The sequence below is a fragment of the Panthera onca genome, chromosome C2 (genome assembly GCF_046562875.1).
Source record: "Panthera onca isolate mPanOnc1 chromosome C2, mPanOnc1 haplotype 2, whole genome shotgun sequence".
Classification (NCBI taxonomy): Eukaryota; Metazoa; Chordata; class Mammalia; order Carnivora; family Felidae; genus Panthera; species Panthera onca.
This window is the reverse complement of record NC_138347.1, coordinates 3,190,607-3,208,639: the sequence shown is the minus strand read 5'-3', so window position 1 is coordinate 3,208,639 and position 18,033 is coordinate 3,190,607. Positions and strand designations below refer to the sequence as shown.

Sequence of the window (18,033 nt, the reverse complement as noted above, 5' to 3'; positions counted from 1 at the left end):
CCGAGCCGTCAGCACGGAGCCCGACGCGGGGCTCGAACTCACAGACCGTGAGATCATGACCTGAGCCGAAGTCGGAGGCTGAACCGACTAAGCCCCCCGGGCGCCCCACCAAGTCTGCGTTTCTGGCACAGACTCCTGTATTGAGAACCTGTAGGAGCAGCGTCTCAAACCTAAAACGTCCCGACTCTTGCTCTCTCCTCCCAGGCCACAGAACCTGCTCTGATCCAACTGCTGAGTCCGGGACATGTGGCTCTGCTCGGCCAGTTGCTCAGGTGGGCATCCCCACGGCCCCCAGCCTGTCTGTGGCTGCACACCTGTCCTTGTGCCCCTGTGTCGTCACCCTGCTGCTCAGACCTTCCCGTGGGTCCCTGTCCCCCTGACGCGGGGGACTGTGACCCACGAGGGTGTGTGGGACCTGGTCCTGTGCCTCCCGCTCCCTTGCCTTCCCCTTCTCCTTTGTCACGCTGCCCAGCCACGCTAGCTGTCCTCCAGACACACCACCCGGCTCCTTCCCGTCCCCCTGCCTCTGGGTGTCTCCCACGGGCACTTGCAGCGGTCCTGCCCCAAGTATTCCGTGTCCCTGCCTGGTCGCCCTCACCGTGTCGCCTCCTGACACCCGTGTGCACGGTGACTGCTTTGTGCCTTCCCCCTTCTCCCCCACGACCTGTGTGCACGGTGACTGCTTTGTGTGCCCATCCCCCCCGGCTCCCCTACCCGAACCTGTGTGCACGGTGACCAGTTTGTGCCCGTCTGCCCCGGACCCACGCTCCGCCAGTGCACAGGACAGGGCTTGAGACAGGAGCCTTTGCTGAAGGAAGGAGGGTAACCTCGTTTGCCCCTTGGCTTTTCATGAGGTCACGTCGTGAGCCCCCCACCTCATGCCGGCTCCTTGGGCAGGGGGGAGGCCCTGTTACTCGGGCTCCTCGGGGTAGCACGGCCCCCCAGGAGAGCCTCCCCCGGGGCGGGCCGTGGGCTGGACACCCTGCTCCTTCTGGCTGGGCCTTGGGACGCGCTTCTCACTCTGCCCCTGGCTTGCTGGTCTTCGACTGGATTTTTTCCAGTGAGCACAGTCTCCCAGAGCGTCGCTTCCCCCGGTGACCTTCAATGGCCGAGCCAGGGCAGAGCAAGTGGAATGACTGCCCTTGACCTTGTGACCTTGTCCGCACGGCCTGGGCTGTCGGAGCCTCTCTGGCCGCCCTAGGACGTTACCGGTTCCCATGCCACAGTGCAGGTGCTCCTAGCCCCCCACCCCCACCCCCGCCGCTGTAGCGAGTCACTTTGCGTTGTCCTCAAGTAAATGAACCGTCTTTCCACCTGTGTATCACACCTGTGTGAGGGGAGTGCCCTCCACCGCTCCCGTCTGAGGTCCGGTCTCCGGACCCCTGGTCGCTGGGCTCTGTGTCCGGGGCGCGTGGCCAGAAGGGCGCCCCGTCACCCGGCTGGGAGAGCTGGCCCTGCATCCTGCCCCCTGCTGCACGTGTGCTCTCTGACATTCCCTGTATTTGTGGCCACCGCCCCCCCCCCCCCCCCACACACCCCTGCGGCCTTGGCTGCCCCAGGAAAGCCGAGCCTCACCGACTCGCTGTGGTGCCCCAGGCCCCACAGCGCTGTCCTGCGGGTGTAGACGGTTACTAGATGCTTGTTGGCTGAGTGGATGAATGAACCCAGGTGGCTAAAACCTGAAAGCCAGTCCGGGCCCGGGGCAAGTACAAACACGTGACCGCTAAGTGAGTGGGGTGGTGCTGAGGGGGGTCGGCTCACGGCAACGCCAGGGTGGGGTTTCCCTCTCCGTGCGCAAGTACGTGTTTTTGAGAAGTACCCGGGTGCCGTGGAAGGGGGGGCCCAGAGTGCTCTGCAGTTACTAACTGACGCTTTTCTGCTTTTGTTTCCCCAGACGCCATTTGCTTTTGACTCAAGATGATTTGATGTTTTCCTATAAAGCCCATTAACCATGATGGCTACACAGACACTAAGCATAGACAGCTACCAAGACGGGCAACAAGTGAGCGCTGGGGCTTTATTCTGCTTTCTCAGTTAGTTACAGTTCGGTTCCATCGAGCTGCAGGTCCAATGTCAAGTGCGCCCTGCGCTTCGTACGTGTTGCTGCCCGGAGAGGCCAGCCGTGGAACCGTTCGCGTTGCTTCCCCCGGGGACACCAGGCCGCCAGTGCTTTTGAGTCCCCAAGTCACGGTTTCGCGGGGACGTGCCCTGTTAGCGTCTGTGTTAGCGAGGCTCGCTGCCTTCAAAGAAAAGCGGGGTGCCGTTGCCAAAAGCCGGGCCCCAGGTTGCTGAGCTCAGCGGGAGGCGTGCTTTGGGCGGCAGAGGGCACCGTCCCCATGGACGGCGCGGCACGGATGCCGTGCCGTCTGCTCACGTCGCACGGCTGTGCCTGGACGGCTGTCTCTGACACCGTGTGGGTGGTGTCCTGACCGCCCTCCCACTGTCCGTGGCCTTGGCTTGCCTTCGCAGCTGCAGCTGCGGGAAGGCCGGGTTTTGTGTTGTGTGCCCCGAAGCGCTCGGGAGGAGGGGGTGGGGGCCTCTGCTGATGGTGGGGGTGGGGGCCACCCCCGTCTCCCTCGAGCCCTGGAGCTGCCTTTGCCCCTGCTTCCTGCGCTCAGGAGGCGGTGCGGGGATGCCCAGAGGCTCTCTTTTCTCCCTACTTGAAGATCCTAGTTAGTGGGCCTGACCAACTGATCAGGCTCGGTGGCCTCCCCCAGATGAGGTCACAGCCCCGCCTCAGTGAGGCTCCAGGTGGGCGCCCAGGACCCGAGGCGGCCTCCCTCATGTCTCTCCTGGGTGGCCGGTCTCGTGCCCTTCCTGGCTTGGTTCCTGTGGCACAGACTTGGTTTTTGTGGGCTTTTGAAAAATGTCTCAGGGTCTGAGCTTCTTACAGGAATTGAGTTGGAGGGTCCCTTTCAGCCTGCTCTCTGCATCCGGAAGCCCCGCGATGTTTCCAAGTGATTTTGTTTCTAAAACACCAAGCTGAGGTTGTCCCTTACTCTCCCTGTGCTGAACCCTGCCCGGGGCGGGGGGGAGGGGGGGGACCCCGCATCACCCTCGCACTCACCTCTGCCCCTCTTTCCTGTGCATCCCTCCCCTGTGGCCCTGGGCCTGGCCCTGGCTCTTCCTCAAGCAGCAGGGGGGCCAGTGCCTTCCTGTCTGGCAGATCTTTGCGCAAATCCTTCCTGGGAAGACTCCCCTGCCCGCCCGGCACCCCCCCCCCCCCCAAGCCTGCTCCCACCAAAGCCTTCTCCTTTGTGGCACTGATCACCTGCTGGCAGATCCTGTTCCGAGTCCCCTCCCCCCGCAGGGCAGGCGGGTGTCCTGGTGCCCTGATGGGGTCATTTCCTGTTCAGTGCCAGGCACAGGGAGGGACAGAGCCTCGCTTTTAACAGCCAAGCTCTTTCCCACGACACGCAAAACTCGTGAACGTTATGTTACGCGTTGACTGTCCCACGGTGTGGCTCTGCCTCCCCTCCACACTTGGACAGCGAGCTTTCCCTTCCTTCACGACCGTTAAAGAAAGAAACAAACAAACCCAAAGACCTGAAATACATCTTTTGATGCTTGTTTATAATACTGTCGGATTTCCCTCCAGAAAGGTTGTGTTCGACTGGGCTTGTTAGTTGCTTTAGCGCTTCGTTTTTTCAAGAGAGAAACAATTTCCCAGGCGTGCTGCGCCATCTGAAGGCAATGGGACACGGGTCTCCCTGCACATCTGGGCTGACAGACTAGACCCTGCACCGCAGGACAGGGGCTCCCTCGCCAGGCGGGCGGGCGACTACCCCCAGCTGTCAGGGGGGTCGCATGGCAGGGAGCAGGCTCTCTCCCTGCCTGGGGACGAGCCCCTTCCCCGAGTGCCCCCACCAGCTGCTTCCCCGGGGCGCAGAGTCATGGCAGCTGGCGGCAGGGCAGGTGGGTTCCGGTCCTGAAGCAGCTGAGGGCACTGGTAATCTGCTCCTGGATAATTACAAGTTTGCTGCAGCAATTTAGTTTTTTTTTTTAAGTTTTTTTAAATATTTATTTTGAGAGCAAGTGAGTGCATGGTGCGGGGTGGCGGGGGTGGGGAGACGGGGTGGGGGGGAGACGGGGTTGGGGGGGAGACGGGGGAGGAGCAGAGAGGGAGAGAGACGGAGAGAATCCTAAGCAGGCTCCGTGCTGTCAGCACAGAGTCAGGCTTGGGACTCCATCTAACAACTGAGATCATGACCTGAGCCGAAAGCAAGAGTCGGATGCTTAACTGACCGAGCCCCCCAGAGCCCCCCAGCAAGTTGGAATTTTTTTTCTGTAAACTGAATTCTTTATGTTTACAGATTTAAAGACTTTTCACCTAAGTTACAAACCAAAATAGCTAGTTTAAAGCAATTTACATTTATTTATTTACTTTTGAGAGACAGAAAGAGACAGTGCAAGTGGGTTAGGGGCAGAGAGAGAAGGAGACACAGAATCCCAAGCAGGCTCCAGGCTCCGAGCCGTCAGCACAGAGCCCGACGCGCGGCTCGAACTCACGAACCGTGGGATCACGACCTGAGCCAAAGTTGGAGGCTCAAACAGTTGAGCCACCCAGGCGCCCCTTAGTTTAAAGCAATTTAAATGATAATACCTAGACGCTATTTCTTTAAACACCGCCAGTCTTTACTTTCTAAATACAGTGACTTTTTTTTCAAAACGTTTATAGATGACGTATTCCTGAAATTTAAGAATAGATAAGGGGAGAGTTTCAGCCCTGCCATGACTACGTTTGTTTTCGTGACAAGATAGGAAGACTTTGGACTGTTTGTTTCTACCTCTCAAGCTGTGACGTTGCTCAGTGTGAGGGTTTAGGGCAGGAAGAGACACACACAGTAAGGTGACGTAATCCCCTCGGCGCTCTGGAGGTGGCATATCTTTTGAAAATCGCACACAGTTCACAGATATCAGCCATCAGTTTTCAAGATGATTTGGAAACTCAACCGTTGTTTTAGCCATTTGCAAAACGTATCAGACTCAAAGGAGTTTTGTTGGTGGTAATTTTGATGGATTCTGGCCAGCCATCCAACTGTCTCCCACTTTACCAGTCCCCTTGTTTCTGCTTGAGAAGAGAATACTTAGTAGCAGTTTACTTTGTGTTTAGTAACAAAAACTCTCCTCCTCCTTTCACAGATGCAAGTAGTAACAGAGTTAAAAACGGAGCAAGATCCCAACTGCTCTGAACCGGATGTGGAAGGAGTGAGCCCTCCCCCGGCGGGCTCCCAGACACCAATGGACGCAGACAAGCAGGCCATTTATAGGTAGCGATGAGATGTGATGCGCGTGGGTTTTAGTAGGGGTAAGAGGAGCAGAGAAACTTGTTAAATGGAATATGCTAGGCAGAGCATTAGGTATGGTGTGATAACCACTAGGGTGAGCAGTTTCTCGAATTAAGATGTTATTCCTACTACCTTAAAAAAAAAAGTTTTGGAATCTAAATCTATATTTTAGTCAACCCTGCAAGAAGAAATCTTCGAGCCCAGACAATTCTACTGGGGAATCCTACCAAAAATAAAGAAGAAAAAAACAGCAAGTCTACACAGTCTCTTCCAGAAAAAGGAAGAGGGGAGGCTTTCCAACTCAGCTTATGAATTGAGCATCACTGTGATACTAAAGCCAAAGACAATACAGAAAGGAAAAGTACACACCAGTGTGCCTCACGAACTTACACGTAAAAATAGTTAATCCAGTATTAACAAATCAAATTCAGTGACATATAAAAAGAATAACCTGCAGTGACCAAGTAGAGTTTATCCCAGGAACTCAAGACTGATTCACTAGTCAAAGTTCAACCAGTGAGACCCACAACATGCTCGTATCGGTTGACACAGAAAAGTCAACAGCTAATTATGGTTAAAAGCTGTCAGCAAAGTGGTAATAGAGGGAAACTTTCCTAACCTGATGAAGGGCAACCTCCAAAAATCTATAGTTCTCATTATGTTTAGTGGCCAAAGACTGTTTTCTGTAAGATTGGGAATAAGGCAGAGATGTTCACTTGGCCTCCCCCTGTTCAGTACTGTAATGGAAGTCATAGCCAGTGCAGTAAGGCGAGAAAAAGGAAGAAAAGGCATCCAGCTTAGAAAGGAAGAGATAAAACTGGCTTTGTGCACCAACCACACGATCGTCTACATCAAAAATCCCAAAGACTCCACCAAAAAATTCCCAGAACCGAGTTTAATAAGGTCCCAGGTTACAAGGGCAACACACAGAAACAGATCCTATTTCTATACCGGTAATATACAATTGGAAACGGAAATTAGAAAGACAATACCATTTACAAGAGCACCAAAACAGGTGTAAATCTAACAAAACACAGACACTTGATGCTGAAAGCTGTAAATGCTGACGCAAGCAATCGGAGAGAACCTAGGTGGTGGGGCATACCATGTTCATGGATTGCAAGAGTCAGCACAGCACAGACGTCGTTTCCCCTGAAATCCATCTGCAGGTTTAGCACAATTGCGATTAAGGTCTCAGCGGGATATTTTTGTACATATAGATAAGCCAGTTCTAAATTTGACATGGCAGGTGAAGGAACTAGACCAGCTAAGACAGTGTTGAAGAGGAAGACTACAGTCGGGCTTCAAGGCTGACTCGGGTGTTAGGGTAATGACGATGTCGTGATGCTGGTGAAGGGCTAGGATCAGCGTCACGGATAGTCCAGAAGTAGGTGTGCAAAAACATGATTTATGTGACCTTTGCAAAGGTGCCAACACAGTTTGGTGGAGTGGAGGTAGCCTCTCCAACAAGCGGTGTTGGAACAGTCAGACGTTCACCTGCTGGAAGAAGACCCTCGACCTCATCTCACGTTTTATACAGAAGTTGACTCAAGATGGAGCATAGATCTCAGGGTAAAACTTGCAACTGTAGAACTGGTCTCTCCACACAGTGGAGTATCATGCAGCCATAAAAAGGAATGACGTACCGATACGCGGTACAGCACTGATGGTCTTTGAAAACGGTGTCACTAAGTGTAGGAGGCTAGAGGCCAAAGGGCACGTATCCTGTGATTCCTTTTATCTATCTATCTATCTATCTATCTATCTATCTGTTTATTTAATTTTTTATTTTTTAAAGTTTACATCCAAATTAGCTAGCATATAGTGCAGCAATGATTTCAGGAGTAGATTCCTTAAGCCCCTTCCCCATCTAGCCCATCTCCCCCTCCCACAACCCCTCCATCAACCCTCGGTTTGTTCTCCATGTTTATGAGTCTCTTCTGTTTTGTCCCCCTCCCTGTTTTTGTATTATTTTTGCTTCCCTTCCCTTATGTTCATCTGTTTTGTCTCTTAAAGGTCCTCATAGGAGTGAAGTCATATGATTTTTGTCTTTCTCTGACTAATTTCGCTTAGGATAATACCCTCCAGTTCCATCCACATAGTTGCAAATGACAAGATTTCATTCTTTTTTGATTGCCGAGTAATACTCCATTGTGTATATATACCACATCTTCTTTATCCGTTCATCCCTCGATGGACATTTGGGCTCTTTCCATCCTTTGGCTATTGTCAATAGTGCTGCTATACATGGGGGTGCCTGTGTCCCTTCGAAACAGCACACCTGTATCCCGTGGATAAATGCCTAGTAGTGCAATTGCTGGGTCGTAGGGTAGTTCTGTTTTTAGTTTTTTGAGGAACCTCCACACTGTTTTCCAGAGTGGCTGCACCAGCTTGCTTTCCCATCCATGATTCTTTTTATACGAAATGTCCAGAACTGGAAAATCCGTAGAGACAGACAGTAGATTAGCAGCGGCTTGGGACTGGGGTTTGGGGGAAAACAGAGAGTGGCTGCTAATGGCAATAGGGTTTCTTGGGGGACGATGAGAATGTTGTAAAATTGCCTTGGTGAGTATAGTAAACACCACTGAATTGTCCACTTTAGAGTGGATGTTGTTTCGTACAGGAACTGTCTCTCAGCCACGCTGTTATATAAGCCAGTGCATACGTACATACTAAAATATTCTCCTGAAAATGTGGAACATACGTTTAAAACTTTTCTCCCCCCAGGCATCCACTATTTCCACTACTAGCTTTGTTGTTCGAAAAGTGCGAACAATCTACCCAGGGCTCAGAAGGCACGACCTCTGCCAGTTTTGATGTAGATATTGAAAATTTTGTAAGAAAGCAAGAGAAAGAAGGAAAACCCTTCTTTTGCGAAGACCCGGAAACCGACAATTTAGTAAGTAAAAGAAACGTTTTATTCTTACGTCTTCTTGCTTCCCAGTTTCAAATCTGACCAATAAATGTTAAGCTTCCAATTAGAACTTTAGAACGTAGTTCTGCTAAAGGGGAGCATCACACAGTTGGAGAAATCGCTTCCTGTATGTGTGACCTCAGTGTCCCCACGTCGTCCAGCTTCTCCAGTGACCTTATGTAAGAACCCAAGGACAGGACCTGAGCCTGCATCGCAAGGGGCCGGGGATCCACTTCTCTCCTCAACGTTTGTAACGTCCTCCGGAGTCGGCGTGCTCCCGCGCCGGGCTGCTCGGGCAGCATGTCTGGGCCCCGCTTCAGTTCTTGGCCTCTCCCTGGTCACGGACACACGACCTTCTTCTCCGAGACAGACGGACCTCATGCTCAGTCTTGAGGCTGGTATTTGCGGCGGGAGGCAGGGCTGTACGTGCGCTCGGGGAGGCCCGTGAACGGAGCGAGGCAGGCTTACCAAAGGGCTCCCGGGCTCCCCGCTGCTTCCCTCGGCCTTTCTGCTCGAAGCCAGTTGGTCTCACCTTGGCGCCCTCCTTCCAGCTCCGGCCCCGAGGTTCAGGGTTGTGTGTGCTTTCTCAAGGGAGCGGACACTTTGTTGGAGTGAACGTCAGTGCCGGACCCGAAGGGAGCGGGGCCTGTCTGTGCTGGTGGAGAACCGTTAGCCTGTGGCCGGGGGCCTGCTCCTTCGCCGGGTTTCCTTAGAGCACGCTGACTCCCAGCCCCGAGCCCTAGTCAGGGCCCTTAGCAGCAGAAAAGCATCTTTAGAAAACTTTTCCCGGAATAAATTGCCCGGATCTTTGTTGCTCTTTAAGGTTCTCATTATACATTCAGCCCTCACTGCCTAGTGGATTTTGTAATGAGTTGTCCGACCTTGAGTAAGTCTCCTCATCTTTGAAATGGGACTAGCAGCACCCGCCCTCTTGGGGCGAGACTCAGAAGCTCTCTCCGCCTCTGAATCTCTGTCATACAGCCATCAGTGCGTGGGCCGCGGGTACAGCCAGAGTGGCCCCGGGCTCTCCTGACCGGTGTTCGAGCACAGGGCCTGGCAGAGTTTGGTTCGTGGTCACTCTCGGTCCACAAATACATGTGAATTGCTGCCACCCAGGTCACAGGGGGAGGGGCTGGGCTCCGGGTTGTGGATTCACGGCAAGTGGTGGTTTCTATCCGAGACCGCTATCTACCGCTGTGGGGCAGGTGACTCCAGAACTTAGTGCCTTGACATAGTCACTGTAAAACTTTTGGGAAAATCGTAAAAGCCCGCATCTGGCACTGGGCGGGGAGTTCTCGGGCTCGACACCGAAAGCACAATCCGTAAAGGGCAGAGTCGGTTAACTGGAGTTTTGTCCAAATGGAGAGCCGCCTATGCGGTGGGCACGGACTCCTCCCCATTTGCAGACGAAGAAGCGGGAGGTAAGCACCTCGCTGGTTGTGATGCGGGTCGGCCGTGGGGCCGGGCCGAGGCCCTGCTGTCTCCCGCTGCAGCGACTCCCCGAGGGCGGCCCTGGGACCACCTGGGTCCCCACACACCGGATGCAGCCGAAGTACAAAAGGTCAGCGGCGCTGGGGTGACTTACTGTTTGGCCTGATTTCTGACGTCACTCCCCTTGTGTCCCCGGCGGTGCAGACGGTCGTGGTGACGCGGCTCGGGCCAGTCAGGGAGCGGTCCCGTGCTGGTGGCACCAACGGGCCGCTGTGCTCCTGCCTGCTTGTCTGAGAGCCTTCGTTGTCTCTGCTTCTAGATGGTGAAAGCAATCCAGGTTTTGCGCATTCATCTTCTTGAGCTGGAAAAGGTTAACGAGCTCTGCAAAGACTTCTGCAGTCGCTACATTGCTTGTCTAAAGACGAAAATGAACAGTGAGACCCTCCTGAGCGGGGAGCCTGGAAGCCCGTACTCCCCCGTCCAGTCCCAGGTATTTACCTACGTTTGGGCCCCGCTCTGCTCCTCGGTTACCGTCCTGTCCGCAAGGGGACGGCTGCTCGTCGCCGTCAGTCCGGAGACCGACAGCCCTTTCAGAACGTCTGGGCCGTCTACGGCCGTCCTGCCCAGAGAGGCTTCTAGATCTCTGAGCCTGGCCTGGGCTGGCAGTGAATTCCCTCAAGCCCGAAAGACGGTCCCTCCGGGCATCACGCGGCCACTGAAGTGAGGCCTCGGTCTGTGTACCGTGCCCCGGATCCCATCCTTCTGGGGGATAGAGTACCGTTCACTTCTTTCCTTCTTTTTTAAAATATGTTTTTTGTTCATTATTTCTTAAAAGTGTGGTAAGGTACACGTGTCATAAATGTACCATGTTAACCATTTAAAAATTTGTTTTAACGTTTTAATTTATTTTTGAGACAGAGACAGAGTATGAGTGGGGGAGGGGCAGAGAGAGAGAGGGAGACGCAGAATCCCAAGCAGGCTCCAGGCTCCAGGCTCCGAGCTGTCAGCACAGAGCCCGACGCGGGGCTCGAACTCGTGAACCGCGAGCTCACGACCTGAGCCGAAGTCGGCCCTCAACCGGCTGAGCCCCCCAGGTGCCCCTCATCTTAACCGTTTTTACGTGCACAGGTCCGTGGCTGAAGCACGTCCACACTGTCGTGGCACCGTCCCCGCCCTCCGTCTCCAGAACTTCCCACGTTCTCAAACTGAGAGCCTGTCCCTGTTAACTACTAAGTCCCCCTTCTCCCCTCCGCAGTCCCTGGCTCCCACCTTTCTACTTTCTGTGTCTATGAATCTGATTCGTCTGGGTACCTGATGTAAGGGGAATCCTACAGTAGTTGTCTTCTGTGTTTGGCGTATTTTGCGGAGCGGAGCGTAGTGGCCTCAAGGTCCACCCACAGGAAGCACTGGTGCCCTTGGGCCGTTCTGGCGGCAGGCGGTGGTCCGTGTGCTTGAAACCTGCACTTCCCTGATGGCTGACGGCGCCGACATCTTTCCGTGGGCTTAGTTGCCATCTGGAGATCCTCTCTGGTAGAACGTCTGCTCGTGTCTTCTGCCCGTTTTCTAGATTTTTTTTAACTGTTATTTTGAGAGTATTCTAGATACGAGTCTCTTATTGGCTGCGTGGTTTGTAAATATTTTCTCCCAAGTCCGTGGCTGATCTTTTCATCCTCTTCGCAGGGTCTTTTGCAGAACAAACATTTTAAATTTTGATCAAGTCCCACATATCAGCTCTTCCTTTGATGAGCTGTGCTTTTGGTGGTAAGTCTGAGAACTCTGCCGAGCCCTGGAGCCCCAAGATTTTCTCCAGTCCTTTTTCTGCAAGTTGTGTGTTTCACATTTGGGTCCACGACCCACCTTGAGTTAACTCTTGTACGAAGCGTGAGGGTTTAGGTGGAGGCTGCTTCTGGAAGTTCCTCCATTGAGTTGCTTTTGTGACACTGTCACAATGTCCGTCTGTTTGTGTCTGTTTCTGTCCCCTCTGTTGTCACGCTGCTGGATGTATTCCCACCGTGTAGCCGTGGTTCCTGGAGCTATTTAGTAAGTCTCAGATCTGGGTAGACTGTATCGTCCCACTTTATTCTTCTTTCTCAAAATGGTTTCAGTTATTCTAGTTCCTCTCCGTGTAAATTTTGAAGTGATCTTGTCTGTATCTACAAAACAACGTTACTGAGATTTTGACAGGAATGGCAATAAGCCCGTGTATCGTTTCGGGGCGAATCGACATCTTTCCTGTGTTGGCTCTTCTGGTCCGCAGACATGATACGTCTCTCCGTTTATTTACTCTTCTGTGATTTTTTCATCAGCGTTTTGTAAGTTTGCCTTATAAGTCCTACACGTGTGTTTTTAGAATTACACCTGAGCATTTTTTTGAGCAGTCATAGATGGCATTCTAGCTTCGACTTCAGTGTCCCGGCCAGTGTTTAGAAACACAGTTGATTTTTGTGTGTCTGACTCGTATCCTGCGACCTTGCGGAACTCACTTGTTAGTTCTAGGAGGTCCTTCTCAGAGATTCCTTAGGATTTCCTCCTCGTTAAGTTGAATCATCTGCAGATAGGAATAGTCCGTTCCTTCCTTCTTGATCTGTATGCTTTTTATTTCCTTGTCTTACCTTGCTGCATTGTCTAGAACATCCAGTGCTATCTTGAATACAGTTGGTGGGAGTGGACGTCCTGCCCTGTTCCCAGTCTTAGGGGGAAAGCATTCTGCCTTCCAATGTTTGGTGGTTTTTTTTAATTTTTTTTTTTTTTTAACATTTATTCATTTTTGAGAGACAGAGTGCGGGTGAGGGAGGGGCAGAGAGAGAGGGAGACACAGACTCTGAAGCAGGCTCCAGGCTCTGGCTCTGAGCTGTCAGCACAGAGCCTGATGTGGGCCTTGAACCCACGAACCATGAGATCATGACCTGAGCTGAAGTCGGACACTCAACCGACTGAGCCACTCAGGTGCCCCCGCCTTTCACTGTTAATTATAATTTTACTGGAAGGTTTTTTCTTGATGCTTTTCATCAAGTTGAGGAACTTCCCCTCTATTCCTGTTGTTTTTTTTTTCCGGAGAGTTTTTTTTTTTATTATGTTGAATTTTTTCAAATGCTTTCCCTGCATGAATTGATGTGATCATGTGATTTTCCTCCTTTCTTCTGTTAACATGGAGGTAGATCACGTTACTTGATTTTTCGAATATCGAACAAGCCTCACATTCCTGGACTAAATACCACTTGGTCGCAGCACATTAATTCTTTTTATATAGGTTCCCGAATTCTGTTTGCTGTATGTTGTGAGACGTTTGCGTGTCCATACTGATTGTGGTTTCTTTTTTGTTACAGTCTTTGCCAAGGTTTCGTATCAGAATAATACGACTTTACAAAATGAGATGAAGAGTATTCCCTCGTTTTCTGTTCTCTGGAAGTGATTATGTAGAATTGGTGTGAATTCTTCGTTACGTGTTTGATAGAATTCTCCAGTGACGGTACTTGGACCTGGAGGTTTCTTTTTTGAGTTTTCGAGCTACAAATTCCGCGTCCGTAACAGTTACCGGGCTGTTGGGATGGTGTGTTTCGTGTTGGCTTCTGTCTAGACGTCACATGTGTGTGTGCCCAGTTGTCGCCAGAGCCCCTCCTGCCGTCGGCGTCTGCAGGGCCTGTGGCGCCCCCCCCCCCCCCCCCCGGTCCCCTTCCTGGTGCTGGCAACTTGTCACCTCTCTTTTTTCCTGTCTTAGCGGGTTTGTCAGTATTTTGATCTTTTCAGGGAACCGGCTCTTTTTTCCATTGGTGGTTCTCTGTTGTTTTTCTATTTTCAGTTTCATCGATTTCTGCTTTGATCTTTATTACTCCCTTCTTTCTGCTTGCTTTGGTTTCATTTTGTCCCTCTTCTTCTAGGATGAATTAATTTTTATTCTAACCAAGTTCATGTGGCAGATGCTGTGTGTCCCTACCAAAGCTCGGACACGCACTCGGATCGGTGCGGCAGCCTGCAGAGTAATCGTCTTCGGGTTTTCGCACCGATGCCATCTAATTGCTCAAATACCTGCGTGCCGGTGGCGTGCCAGACCCTGTGCCTAGACGCCCGGCACAGAGCCCCCTTCCCGGCCACCTGCCCCAGCCGTCACAGCCCATTTGTACCTGACTTGGGATGGCTGGGATCTCGATGTGGTCTTACGCTCTTTCTGTGCAACCGGCTGCAGGCCAGGCCCAGACCTAGCACTCTACGGACCTGAACACCCGAGGCGGGGGGGGGGAGCCGATGTGCTCCGTGCTCTGGTGAGGGGACAGAGCTGGCCGCGGCCGCAGGTGACTCTCTGGCACCACGTGGAGCCTCCTGAGCCTGTGGCGTCATCTGTAGGGGGACTCTGGTTCTTGGAAAGCTCTAGAGTGAGCCAACGGAGTGGGAAGGCTGTGCGATGACCTTAGGTCCTCCCGGCCTTCCTCGTCACGCCTCCAGGGCTTCGAGGCGAGTCTAATATGATGAGACGAAAGATGACCGTTTGGGAGCCAGGTCGAAGCTGGAATCTCGGTGCTGACGGTCGTATTTAATAGCGGGTCAGTCTGGGGTCTCTTGGTTTGCAGATAAGGAAGGCACGCCTTCCGGAAGGCTTGTCCTCTGCGTCTCTGTCCCGAGCACCTGGCCTTCTCTGGTGGTGGCACCATGCCACTTGGTTTAAAGTTTTAAACGTGGCTTTTGTGTTTCCGCTCACTGCTCACCGTGTGTTTTTGACTCACAGCAGATTCAGAGTGCCATCTCAGGCACCCTCAGCCCCCAAGGAATCGTGGTGCCCGCATCCGCGCTGCAGCAAGGGAACGTCACCATGGCAACAGTGGCAGGTATGCTGACGGAGAAAAGGACACTCGTTCCTTGAGCTTTTGTGCAAAAGTCCTTTATATGAGAGCGGAGAAGCCCGTCAGTGCAATTGCTGATTAACTCCAGTTCCTGAGACAGGGGTGGCAAAACTAGACCCCTTAGAATTGAAGGCCCGTCTCTTGTTTTCATTCTCAGTAACAGATACTTTACGCAACTTGTGCGTCCCTACCAAAAACTTCGGGGAAGAAGGGTTTTATATGGGAGTTGAAAATATATAGCAAAAACTGGGTTGTGATTTGCAGATAACGTAGTTTTTAATTGCACTCTTGGCAGCATCTGGGAAACCTTAAGTCGTGCCCTTAATGTTTGACAAACAAACAAAACTCCCTCTCAGCCTTGGTGTTACTTGCACGGCAGAAATCATCGCGGGGAGGGGACAGTCTGCAGGTCCCTGGCGCATCTCCAGCATCGCAGATACAAAGCCATCGTGAGGACGGAGTCGGGGCGCGCAGGGCGGGGAAAAACCCTCGCAGGATAGTGCGAAGGGAAGCTTCCAAAGGAGGATGGAAGCACGTTCGAGCAACAAAATACTGTGATGAAAACTCCTTCGCCCCCTTGGCCAAGTCCTTTCACATGTGCTGGTTGTGGGGGAAATGGAGCAAAAGAAAGGGAATTGCAGCATCCGCCCCGGCTGACAGCGGCTGACAGCGCCGTGGCGATGGGACGCCTCGCTGCCCCTTGCCCGGTGCCCTGCCCCCCGCCCCCCTCCCGGGGCGCGGCTCATCCGGGACGGTCGTTTTAATAGTTTATGGTGACAAGTCCGCCAGCGGGGTATTGATCGTTCGACATGGCTTAAAAACCTCGTCACACCAGAGATTTGTTTTCCTTTCGTGATGTACGTTGAGTGTATTGAGAATGTGGTTTTATATCACTGAGACTCAAGAGCGTTTTGATCTCTTCCTTCCTGAGGTGGCACGGTGTATCAGCCTGTCACGGTTGTCACTCCTCAAGGCCAGGTGGTGACACAAGCCCTGTCGCCCGGCACCATCAGGATCCAGAACTCCCAGGTGCGTGTGCCATTCCGGGGGGAGGGCTTGGGGGCAAGCGGGGCCGTGCGGGCACGGGAGAGCCAGGCGTGGGTGTTCCTCTGCCTGAAGACCTGCCGGTCCCCAGTTCAGCTCAGTGTCAGCCCCGTTTCTTGTTTTACTCCCCGTTTCCCTTACCGTAAGAAAGTTGCAGAGTCCAGAAAGTCCGAAGAAGCGGCAGAAAGGTCCTCCATCACCCCTTCCGCGAAGCAACCCCGTTGTCCAGTTTAGCATCGGGTGGTGTAGTTGTCTCTGGATCCGGAGACTTGAGGCAGTGTAGACGCACTCTTCCCGCCCCCGTGGAGGTCCACAGCGGACCCAGCAGGCAGGTCTTTCAGACCCTGCGGAGGCCTTCCTGCTGAGCACCTGATGGGCCAGAGCACCGCTTCAGGCTCGCCCTCCGGTGGCCGGTGGCCGGTGGGGTGGCCGGTGGGGTGGCCGGGGTGCGTGCTTCACATCCGCCCACCCACCGGAGGGGAGAGCTGAGCCGGGGCTGCCCCTCCCCCGCTCCAAGGCGCCCAGTGAGGCACCGCCCCCCACTTGGCCCCCCGCCTCCTGGGGAACACCAGCTTCGAGAGCACAGGAGGCCGCCTCAGGGGCAGAAGCAGCAGGTGGAAATGCTGTTCTGTGCTGTGACCTTGCAGTCGACCTACGCCCTCCGTGCCTTTGTGGTAGGGGAGGCTGAACTTGGTGGACTGCCCGCCCCCTTTAAGTTGTGGAGACACACACACACACACACACACACACACACACACACACACGCGCACACACACACACGTACAGTCTTGTCATTTACACGCAGCTCGGTTTAAATCCGAAAGACCACGTTTCTGTTAGCAGCTCACACTAAGAACGTAGATTCGTTGTTTCCTGGAAGCACGGATGTTTCCTGCAGCCTCACTGACAACTGGCAGCCCAGCCTTGGAGACGTTCGTGTTTCCCTTAATCCGGTAGCAGATGCGAGAGGGCCTGGGCGGCGGGGGCTGGCCCGGCCCATCCGGGACTTGCCGCCTCTCACTTCACGGGCAGAGCTGGGCTGGGCTGGGCTTGGGGGCCTTGTCATCTGGGCCCGCGAGGGGTAGAGGAGGAGCTAGACCCCAGCAGCATTGTCCCTGGGCTCCCCATCCAGCCCGCTGTCCCTGGAGCTCCCCATGTGCCACAGCCGTGAACCCGGGCGGCGCCTGGTCGGCAGAGCGCGTCCCAGTGCCAGTGTGAACCGCTCTCAGAGAAAGACACCTTAGAGTCCGCTGCCTTCCTTCTGGAGTAGAGGTTTATTTGTCCTGATGCTTAAGAAGGAAGTTGCTGCTTAACTGAATTTTCTTAGACACACAGAGGACTAGTTTAACTAGCAAATGTGTGTTTCAGCGCAACCCCTTCTCACACAGACTCTCGCCTGTGACGCCCCCAGCCCCATGAGGCGGGCTGGCGAACGCAGCCCCCTTTCTTCCTGCCTGTGAGCTGTTTCTGTTCCGGTCCTCGTGGCCCTGCAGCCCACCGTGCGCCTGTCCCCTCCCCGTCCCCCTCCTCCATGTATGGCTTCTAGGTCAGCAGGGCTGGGAGGCCAGAGACACGGGCTGCCCGGGTTTCTGACAGAAGAGTGACCAGATTGACCGAGGGCTTGGGTGCAGGTGCTTTGGATGAGGTGGTGCATACGATTTTCTTTTTGTAGCTATTTGGGCTGCTCTGGGCTCTTTTCTTTCTTTTTCCTTTTTTGGGGGTGGGGCTGGTTCTTTCTGGGCTGCAGATAATCAGGGTGACAACTTACCGATGACGGGGTCTGTTCTTGTGTCGGAAACTGTCACGGTTCGTTCGGTCACTGTCACGGCTCACGTGGTTGCTCTGGCCAGTATGACCCCCAGGTGAATCTCAGCGGCAGTGCGGTGGCCGTCACGGCTGAGCCCTCGTAACGCTCGCCCCCGTGCTGCCCCCTACGCCCCGTCCTGCCCAGTGTCTGTCTGGGTCTCGGGTGCACACACGGGGGATTTTAACACGGCCACACTCGCCCAGGAGAGAGTCCGCCACCATGGGCCGCATTCTGACTTAGTGCCCGTCAGGAGGTGGGATTTGCCCTCTTCGTAGGGCGTCTCTATGGAAAGGTGTCTATACTTCTAAAAGTGGTTTTTTTTTTTTTTAATTTTTTAACATTTGTTTTTGAGAGACAGAGAGAGACAGAGTATGAGCAGGGGAGGGGCAGAGAGAGAGGGAGACACAGAATCCGAAGCAGGTCCAGACTCCGAGCTGTCAGCACAGAGCCCGACGCAGGGCTCGAACTCACAGACCGCGAGATCACGACCTGAGCCGAACTCCGACACCCAGCCGACTGAGCCACCCAGGCGCCCCTAACATTTTTAAAATTTATTTTTGAGAGACACATAGAGAGAGTGAACAGGGGAGGGGCAGAGAGAGAGGGAGACACAGAATCCGAAGCAGGCTCCAGGCTCCGAGCTGTCAGCACAGAGCCCGACGTGGGGCTCGAACTCACGGACTGAGAGATCATGACCTGAGCCGAAGTCTGACA

The 18,033-nt window shown here is 53.6% G+C and overlaps 1 protein-coding gene across 5 annotated transcripts in view; it reads left to right on the top strand.

The window, feature by feature from the left end:
• The window catches only part of PKNOX1 (PBX/knotted 1 homeobox 1), a 59,208-nt gene that overhangs the window by 23,894 nt on the left and 17,281 nt on the right, over positions 1-18,033 (top strand). For 3 of the 5 annotated variants that reach the window (XM_078452723.2, XM_078452725.2, XM_078452724.2), the window contains exons 2-8: positions 205-272; positions 1,895-2,002; positions 5,143-5,270; positions 8,016-8,187; positions 9,953-10,123; positions 14,354-14,453; positions 15,400-15,497. In XM_078452723.2, coding sequence (XP_078308849.1) covers positions 1,952-2,002; positions 5,143-5,270; positions 8,016-8,187; positions 9,953-10,123; positions 14,354-14,453; positions 15,400-15,497 — 720 coding nt within the window. In that variant the 5' untranslated portion in view covers positions 205-272; positions 1,895-1,951. The remainder of the gene's footprint in view (positions 1-204; positions 273-1,894; positions 2,003-5,142; positions 5,271-8,015; positions 8,188-9,952; positions 10,124-14,353; positions 14,454-15,399; positions 15,498-18,033) is intronic. The other 2 variants (XM_078452727.2, XM_078452726.2) reach the window with 2 other exon arrangements.